Source organism: Lycium barbarum, chromosome 5 (genome assembly GCF_019175385.1).
Source record: "Lycium barbarum isolate Lr01 chromosome 5, ASM1917538v2, whole genome shotgun sequence".
In the NCBI taxonomy this organism is placed as follows: domain Eukaryota; kingdom Viridiplantae; phylum Streptophyta; class Magnoliopsida; order Solanales; family Solanaceae; genus Lycium; species Lycium barbarum.
This window is the reverse complement of record NC_083341.1, coordinates 122,866,703-122,876,568: the sequence shown is the minus strand read 5'-3', so window position 1 is coordinate 122,876,568 and position 9,866 is coordinate 122,866,703. Positions and strand designations below refer to the sequence as shown.

Below are 9,866 nucleotides of genomic sequence, written 5' to 3'. Positions count from 1 at the left end.
TTATGGTCTCTGTTTCATCCAAATTTGGTTTTGGCTTATTCTCGAAATTTTCAAAATCTTTAGTTAACTCTTCAGGTTACATGTCCTCTTCATATTCTTCAGAGTCTTGTTCGGCATTTAGGATAGGTTCGCTTGTTTCATTACGTGTCACATTCACAGTATCAGCAGATTTACTAGTTTGATTGCTGAAAAAGAAAAGAGAAATTAATTAAACGAAGACGAAATTAAAAATAGAAAAGCATAGTTTGGATTTGGCATTTAAGCTTCCAAAAAATGGAGGCAAAACACAACAAAAGTATAAACACGATTCAGGCCTCAATTTTGAATCGCGTTGTTTTATTAAATACTAATACAATCATCTACCAAGACTCCCGGAGAACCGGGGATAGGGTACAAGTCCAATTGTTTAAAGCATCTCCAGGCTCAGCATCCCAGATAGTTGGAGTTTAAATGCAATCATCCAGAATCACATTGCATTCAACTTCTTCCTCGACAATGCATAGGTTCTTGAGACCTCTACGAGGTTGTCTTCAGCGATTTCCTCTGATACTTGGGTGACAGACGCCTTGAAAAATAACTGATTTAGGAGAGGGACAGGCTTTGGCAAGGGAATATCACCTTTTTTTTTTAGACTAGCCAATGAGATTTCTTCAAGAGTGGGCTCGTATCCAAGACCAAAAGTATCCTTCTGACCAGGTAATTGAATTGGCTCTACTATTACATCCAAGTTCACTCCGAGACCTCGACCAGGCTTAAAACCATTCTTCAACATTTCCCAAGCCACCATCATAAGCACACGTGACAATTTTACGCTTTCAGCTTAAGTAGTACACATAATTTCCTTAATATGGAAAACAGATCCATCTAGCCTTTCTACGCTTTCAATAACGGGAATTGAGTTTTCAGGATAAATCGAATTGTTGCCTTCACTATGGATCACAATTTCCTGATGATTCCAGACAAATTTCAAATTTTGATGCAAGGTAAGAAGGGATTGCACCAGCCATATGGATCCACGGCCTTCCTATCAGCAAGTTGTAACTAGCAGATATATCCATCACTTGGAATTCCACCATGAACTCCACGGGTCCAATTTCCAGCGCTAAGTCAATTTCCCCTATGACACCCCTTTGAGCTCTATCAAAACCTTTAACCCTCACGTGACTGTCACGAAGTTTCCCGATATCAATTCCTAAAGCTCGGAGAGTAATGACAGGACATTGTGTTAACAGCTGAACCCCTATCAATCAACACTTTAGAAATGAATTTATCCCTACATTTGACTGTATTGTTCAATGCCTTGTGCCCCAAACCTTCAGGTGGCAACTCATCGTCATGAAAAGAGACTTTGTGGGCTTCGAGGACTTCTCCAACCATGGCTGAAAATTTCTCGCTAGAGGTCTCAGCTGGAACATAAGCTTCATTTAGTACCTTCACTAAAGCGCGCCTGTGAGTTTTAGAATTCATCAATAATGACAATAAAGAAATTTTGGCTGGTGTTTTCTTTAGTTGTTCTACGATAGAATATTCCTTAGTTGGCATTTTCCTCCAGAATTCTTCTACTTCAGCCTCGGTCACAACCTTCTTTTGGTTGTTTTCCTTATTCAGTGCTCTTCGTGCTACCTCATCGGGGGCATAACGCCGCCCAGATCTTGTTATTCCAGCAGCAACAGTTTCTACAACTAATTTTTCCTTTTTTTTGTTCCTTTCATCAGATGAATAATTCCAAAGAACTACTTTGGTGTTGAAAGAAGGTGCCTGAGCAAGTAAGGCTGTGATCCTAGGCCTTGGAGTGAGCACCTCCACTTCAATCGGTGCCCTCATTTGGACTGTAATTACGGGAGCAATAAAGGCTGATGATTCAACATTTTCCTCTTTTTTGACCGGTACAATAGTCCCTTCCAAGTTACAGTCTTCATCAATGGTGATCATATTCACATTTGTATCACCATTATTGGGTAGAGGGTTGTTATTTATATTTGGGGGAGCTCTTTTGAGCTGAATGACTCCTTCTTTAATCAATGCCTCGATTTTGTCTTTCAGAGTAAGGCAATTTTCAGTGTCATGAACGGCAACTCCTGAGTGATATATACAATTCTTAGTCCCATCATACCATCCTGGAAGGGGGTTAGGAACTATTCCCTGAATCGGTTGGAGTATCTCTGCGGTTCTCAACCTTTCGTATAATTGTGCTAAAGGTTCGGCTAGTGGTGTATAAGTTTTGGTTGGCTTTCTTTCAAAGTTTGGGCGAGGTCTGGGTGCATTTTGTGGATGGTTTTGTGGTTGGTATTGGGGTTGAGGCAGGTAGGTTGGTTGGTATTGTGATGGGCTTTGATAGGCAGGTGCTCAAGATGGGTAATATGTTGGCTGGGTATGATAAACAGGATAGGGAGCGGGTGGAGGTTGGTAATAAGGCTGAGGGACTTGGGCGTATTGGCTATAATATGAAGGCTGGGATGAAGGGCATTGGTAGTTTAACATCTGGTTTGGTCTACGTTCCTGGATGGGCATGACCGCAGACACTCTGTCCTTCTTCTTCTTAGCTGCTCCCCCAATTGAATCTGATTGGATTTCCTTACTTGTTGCTTGCAAGGCTGCCAAATTTGTGATTCTTCCCATCTTGATACCTTCTTCTATGAAATCTCTCATCCTAACTACTTCAGAAAATTTTTGCCCGATGACACTTATCAGCCTTCCACAGTATGTTGCATCTTTTAGAGATTGTACAAAGAGCGTCGTCATCTCACTTTCCGCCATCGGGAGCTGGACTTTCGCGGCTTCTACTCTCCAACGCATAGCATATTATTTGAAAGTTTCTGTTGACTTCCTTTCTAACTTCAACAAATAGAATCTGTCTGGGACAGTCTCATTGTTAAACCTGAACCTATCCATGAATTCTTGAGCATCTCTCCCCAACTACGCCATTTCTGCAGATCTTGGCATATGTATCAGTTGAGTGCTTCTCATGTCAAGCTCCTTATAAACAGCTTCATCCTAATGGCTTGATCTTTCCCTACTCCAACAAGCTTATCACAGTACGACCTCATATGAGCCCGAGGGTTTCCTTTTCCATCAAACATATCGAATTTTGGCATCTTATATCCGACAGGAAACTCAATATCGGGATGAATACAAAGATCCTCGTATTCAAGTCCTTCACATCCTTTGTGGGATACGAATCTCCTTGGCAACATTCTCGTTCGTTTTTGCCCTTGTTTCCCCTTATATCTCCTCATAAGGATCGACTTCTGGATGTGGCATGGTTTGTAATGGGGTAGTGAAAGGTTGAGCTTCCGCTACATATACTGGTGGCACATACTGCATGTTATAGTTATCGACGTGTGCTAACGGTACGTGTTGGGTTGCTTGGTAGCTTTGGGTAGGTAGAGTGGTCTGGTTGAGTGGGATAGTTTGGACAACTGAAGGCTGAGGAACATATGGAGTAGTGAAGGGTAACGGATTGGCTTGTTGAAAGTTAAATTGTTGTGGGTTGGCTTGCTGCGGGTTATTTTGTTGCGGGATGGCTTGTTGTAGGTTAGTTGGTTGTGGGATGGCTTGTTGTGGATTAGAGTGTTGTGAGATGGTTTGTTGTGGGATGGGGGACGAATTAGTAGTGCTTGGATTGATTGTGCGTAGTAGAGGGTTTGAAGGAAATGGTTGAGGTGCAGGCGAGTCAACAGGCGAAAAGGATAGTGGGATTGTCGCACTTGTTCTCTGTTCATGAGAAGGAGTGTTGAAGGTAATGGACAAGTTGGTGAGATTTCGAAATCGCTTAGTTTCACTTTGCATGTTGGCCATTTGTTGCATCAATTGGGCGATGAGTTCATCCGCATTCCTTCCCTCCGAAGCCTCAGGTTCGTCTTTCGGAACGGTGATAAGTCCCAAGCCATTCTGTTCAGATCCACCTGAATCATTCATATTGTTGGATGCTCGTGCTTTTGATCTTGTGAAGTATGGGTGATCCGCCAGTTCGCAATCAACACAAATCAACCTTTGGGTAAATAACCAAAATAAAAGAAAACCTTCAAAAATGAAGAAAACTACGTTAGTATAGTGTGAATGATTACTACTTTAATAAAACAATATTAACATCTGACAAATAATGTTGAAAGAAACATATATTACATAGCAACAAATCACATAATAAAAGAGAAATCTAGCAATCATAGCGCAGCCTATTATGCAGGGGACCTTTTTTGTGCAACAGGTAGGCCTAACGCCAAATATTCGAGATTATGATAGAGTGATCTAAGCCATTAAATTGAGACACTTAGTTTGGAAATAAAAAGCCAAGTTTCATTGAAATAACAAAAGCGAGTACATTGATGAGACAATAAACTGGAATACATAAAAGATGACATAATGTAAAACAATCCTAAGACTTGGCCTAGATCTTTTGCAGTTGATCACGCTGGCGGCGAAAATGAAAACGATGCCCCATCATTGCTAGGCCCTGCTCCCGCATTCTCCAAATACTGCATTATATTAGCCATCTGAGCCCACATCTCGGGAGTGATAACCATGGTCCCCAAGCGAGAATGTCTTTTCCAAATTGTCTTCCCAATATCCTCGAAGCCTGCTTCACCTGCTGGGCTAGGATTTATGTTACCATAGTCTTCCTGAAGCCACGCATAATATTCTGGAATACCTTCTGCCGGTCCAACACCAATACTTATTGGATTAATGTTATCCCATTCATCAAGAATCTGGCCAGCTCTAGAAACACTAAAATTTGACCCAAAGAGGATTTCAAAACCACTCATATTAGCTTGGAGAGGTATTACTTGATCTATACCGAACTGTCGAAGTACGCGTACTGGAGCGTATGGCTGGAGTCCTTTCAACCCAGTAAGCTCGATAAAGTAAAGTCTCATACCTCTTATGTAGGCCGTGGTACGTGATAGCAAGGGGTATTTCCACTGGATTTGGCCGCCAGTGCGGGAAATCAAGAACTCGTACCAATCATTAGTGCCAACTGGAGATACAAACAGTTTCATTCTTTCATAAAAACTATCAATTTTGTTTGATTCACTGAAACATATGTCTGCCATATTCGGACGTTGGTAAAAATGTTTCATTGCCCACATCTGTAGGAGAAGATTGCAACCCTCAAAGAAATTTGTTTCACCTCTTTTACACTTTCCTAAAGCTCAAAGTATTTCTGCTAAAATCATGGGAACCAAGGTGAGTTGCGCGCCGTTAATTCCTTCAAAAAGTGCTCGAGCCACGAAACATATGCAAGTACTGATCCTCCCATATTCACGTGGGAATACCAAAGTCCCAAGTAAGGCAACAACAAAGACAATGGGACGTCTAACTTGCCAATGGGCGAGAGTGCATGAGAATTCCTTCTTGAACAGCTTGTGACCATCTTGACGACTGTACCTCTCATACAAGTAATCCAAAGAGAACCAATTATTCTCGAAGCATCGGAGTTTTTTAGTGTTCTTCAACCCTAAGTAGCGGAGAAATTTCTTCCCTGATCGACTGTGTGGGATAATCTGACCTCTCCTTTGATATTTCAAATTAGTGAAATAACTGATTTCTTCCAATGTGAGTGAGTTCAAAGTCCTTAAATTTGAAAACAACTCGATTTGGATCCCAAAATTAAAGTAATGCTCTAATCACATGTTTATTGGGAGTGATCTGGAACAGTGAAGTGAGGAACCTCAACCTCCTCGTAACAGCCAGTCTACTACCAAGGTCCAAATCTTCTCACCATATCCTCAGCTTGCTTGGAACGCCACTGACCATCTTAATCTTGGGAATCTGGGAGACGAAATCCATCCTACAAAAAAGAAAAAGAAATGATTTCCAAACTCGACATGTCATGGTTAGGCTTGGATCCTTCTATCATTATCACGTTACACATAATATGCTTATTGGTCGTTGGGTTATGAAACCCGTCGACAATTTGGTGGGCTTCCTAATTGTGGAGTCGATACCAAGGACCGACCCACCTAAGGTTTATGCATGCATGACTTAGATGGAATTGGTGGCATAACGCTATCCTAAGTCTTCTAAGATTTGGCTTACTAGATACAAGGTTCCCAAGCGGACTACTCGAGTGAGAACGCTACGCGGTCACCGAAAATTCGGACACCCCGCGCATATGCCAACTCTCCTAAATTTTGGGATTTTGAAAGAAATTTGCGGGTGCGCAAAACACACCTCGCGTGCACGTGAGATAGTTTGAATTTTCCGAAATTAGAGGAAATATGAACGGAATGACAGTTTTTAAATAATGCAATAACACGTAATTACAAGAATTCACATAACAGAGATAGTTAAAGTAAATAACAAAAATTATCACACAAAAGAAATAGTTAAAGTAAATAACAAAAATTATCACATAAAAGAAATAGTTAAAGCAAATAAAGAAATAAATTGAAAAAATCACTTCTTTTGTTTTTTCATAAAACACATAAGAAGAACAACTAAGGCACAATAACTTAATTAACCTATGTTTGTTATGGTTAAGAACCTAGATAGTCTCCAGCAGAGTTGCCAAACTGTTATAATTCATTTTAACCGAGTCAAAGCAAAGTACAACATATTGGTGATTCCTAATTATTTAACTTAAGGAGTCGCCACCTAATTATTTTAATGGTGAATTAGGACACCTAATTATTAACTAAGATAAAGCTAAACTAAACTCCATTTTTCAAGGTCTTACGAGCCTAATAAATTCTAAGTGAGGGTTCTAAATATCCTAATGGGAAGGTGTTAAGCATCCATTAGAATCCATTAAATACGGTTACCGACCAAACATAGGTTAATTAAAAAAAATTAAAATATACCACTAAACGATTTTTAAAAAAAATACTATCTATAATAACTAGGTGCAGATTAGCTTAAAAGGATAATGCCAACATGTAAAGCACTTAATTTAACAATAAAATCCCAAAAGAGGTTAATGTAAAGTTCATTCCCAAAAGAAGTTCAAATTAGATAAAACCCGATTTTGAATGTATTAGAAAGAGCATTGAAGACATTCGTTTGCAATAAAAAAAATAATGTTTTACTAGAAAGTACTTTTACGAAATGAAAAAGGTACTCATTTTATAACACAGTGAGGAATTACTCTAAACATCTTAGATATCAGTATCATAATTTGTAGAAATGCTGGAGCATGAAAGGCATTTTAAACTTAAACATACATGGCAACATTCTTTCCAATCCCATAGCACATTAAGACAAGCGACAAAGAGCTTGAAATTTCTATGTCTTTAGCAATTTTTTTTTTTTAATTTCGATTCAAAAAAGTAGTAAATCCAACTAATTCAAGTAATCAGGACAAGATGAATAGAAAATATACTTCAACCGAAAGAAGGAATCATTTTCAAAGATTACTGGTAGAAACACATAAAAGGGACCAGCAACTCATGTTAAGCTCGAATTTTCAAGTTGAGCTTTTAAAACTGCCTTTTTTCAATTAATGCTACAAACTACAACTACTTTTGAATATCAACATAATTTTCAGAAGATATGAGTAAGAAGCTTGAGGTTTCTGTTTAAAAATTTTGACAAGGAAGGTACTTGATCAGACATATATGCTAGAACACACTCCTATTTTTAGGGAAAAGTGAAGCCAATGCAAATACATTAAGGTGAGATTACTCATCAAAGCTTAACACTTAAAGATGACATATTTTTCAAAAGAAAAAGAAAAATAATTTACTCTATCACTCAGGCAATTAGTTCTAAAACAGAAACAAGAAGGCATATACTCATTCAAAACATGACTCTTGATCCAATTCAGCATTTTATCAAACAATCCATGGCATCTCTGGAAATTTGCAGTATAAAATCTTGCCTTAGTAGCAACTTCATGACTTTGTTCTCTAAACCAGTTCTCGCACTAAATAGTAAAGCAAGCCACTCATTAACTGGTTTAACGTGAAAGGGACAGAACCATTTTATAGCAAAGACAGTTTTGAAGCTTGAGACACTAAACATCCTTTTCAAGGAAAATGGACACGGAACCAACAGGGCATAGATTACCTTTCTCTAAGCTAACATAGGAACTCAATATCTGGGCCAAATTTAACTACCAAAATTTATCTATAGTGATGTCTATTTCTTAATACTTAAAAAAGACATGGCAAACCAGTTCTCAAAAGAGAATCTCATGGCTACTAGATAATAGGAAGTTCTTTAAAAATTTGGAACATCTGGCCAAATGGAAACTAAAAATCTGAACCAGAACTTCAAGAAACAGATATTAATACTTCAGTGTATAATAAATTCTACCACAACCTATTATTTTCTTTTTTAACATGTTGGAGCTTATTAAACTTGTGGATGGACATATTCTAACTCTATAACACCTGCCGGAGGGAAAAGCATAATACAACAAACACATACCACAACTTAGCAAATGAGAGATATCTCAATGACATATGATCGTATAATACAAGGCTAGACTACACCTACTATTACAACATTACTTTCTCAAACAACTTAAAAGGAAAGACAACAGGAGGAAATTCATGGTCTAGTCGAGTGGAGACTAAACAAATGCTTCACAAGTTATCGCATAGATTCAAAGTTAAGTGTTTAAATGAAATATAAAGTAGTCATGCCTCTTAAATATGAACTCGAATTAGCAGCCAAATAGTTTTATACGAGAAAAAAAATAAGATTAAACAGGGACTAATTATTCATGTGAAACAATAGATGAAATGGAAGCTGAAATAAAATACATAAAGATAGAGGGGGAATGAGAATTACTGACCTTTTTCGGGTACAGTAAACTAGAGCTTTTAGGTCCCGGATTCACGCTCAAAAGAAACCGACGAGCTGGAACGCTTTAAGGTTAACCAGAATCTCAAAAACAGAAAGGTAAAATATAGTGGTTTGGAGTGATATATGGCTATTTCTTGTCATTTTTTTGTAAAGGTGAGATCGTGGCTCTTTCCCCCCCTCCCAATGAATGCTAAAGGTTCCTATTTATAGCTGTGAGCTAGGGTTCTCAAGGTCGAATTTTGCGCGAGAATTTGAAAATAGAGATTGCAAACGGTAGAAAATGGCCAATCTCGTGGTGATTTTTTGGGCAGAGCAAAATCATATGTCTTTGTTAAAAAAGGAAAACGTAAAGGGAAGTATAGAGGTAAACGCGAGTCAACTTTGCTCGAACTCACCAAGAATTATCTTGTATTGAAGATTTGATTTAAAATCTTACTCGAAATGGAGGAATCTTGGTCTGAACCGGAGATTTTTGACTCCCTTTCATACAGAGATTTCGAAAGTATCTCTTTCAAGAACTGAAATAAACCAAAAGCAAAAGCTTTACTTGAATTAAGACGTGCAAGCCCTGGACATGGCTGATGAAAAGGCTGAAAATAGACCAAAATGGGCAAGGTGCCAAAATAATCTTCTGCCATGGAGAAAGTTAGAAAAGAGGCGCATTAGGGAAAAGATTAGGGTTTCAGATGGGGGAGGGTCATTTTGGTCACTTAGGATGGTTAGGTTGGAGTAGAATAGTATTTTTAATTAACTGGCCAATATAAGGGAAACACGTGGCAGGGACGTGTGGGGGATGCGGAAGGCATGTGAGAGGCGTGCGCAGGTGGTGTGTGAGGCGTGTGTTATTGCGCTTGCGTGGCATCCACGTGGAAAAGTTGTATGGAATGAGCTGTGTGGATTGGGCTCTCCTTTGGGCTATTATTGATCAAATTAGGATTAGATTTTATATGAGTTGGGCTAGTATGAAGTCTATTTATCTTGGACTTAATATGTTTTCTTCCTTATATTTATTTGGGCCTCTAAATTAAGATGAAAAACACTCCTTAGCTAATTATATATTAACGCGTGCTAAATATTACTTAATATAAAAATATATTTATTAGTACTCATATAAAATT

General features: G+C 38.5%; 2 protein-coding genes across 2 annotated transcripts; both read right to left on the bottom strand.

The window, feature by feature from the left end:
* Window positions 1-3,222: 3,222 nt before the first annotated feature.
* On the bottom strand, window positions 3,223-3,918 carry LOC132639712 (B1-hordein-like). The gene has a single exon (XM_060356145.1). The coding sequence runs from the start codon at window positions 3,916-3,918 to the stop codon at window positions 3,223-3,225; it is 696 nt and encodes a 231-aa protein (XP_060212128.1).
* A 356-nt stretch (window positions 3,919-4,274) lies between these two features.
* On the bottom strand, window positions 4,275-9,464 carry LOC132641343 (uncharacterized). Its single transcript, XM_060358289.1, has 2 exons — window positions 8,738-9,464; window positions 4,275-5,788 (listed from the first exon to the last, which is right to left on the bottom strand). The coding sequence occupies exon 2, from the start codon at window positions 5,085-5,087 to the stop codon at window positions 4,407-4,409; it is 681 nt and encodes a 226-aa protein (XP_060214272.1). The 5' UTR covers window positions 5,088-5,788; window positions 8,738-9,464; the 3' UTR covers window positions 4,275-4,406.
* Between the last annotated feature and the right edge of the window lie 402 nt (window positions 9,465-9,866).

Bases quoted from the DNA above. Each gene is read 5' to 3' on its own strand.
- LOC132639712 (XM_060356145.1), bottom strand. From the start codon at position 3,918: ATGAATGATTCAGGTGGATCTGAACAGAATGGCTTGGGACTTATCACC.
- LOC132641343 (XM_060358289.1), bottom strand. From the start codon at position 5,087: ATGTGGGCAATGAAACATTTTTACCAACGTCCGAATATGGCAGACATA.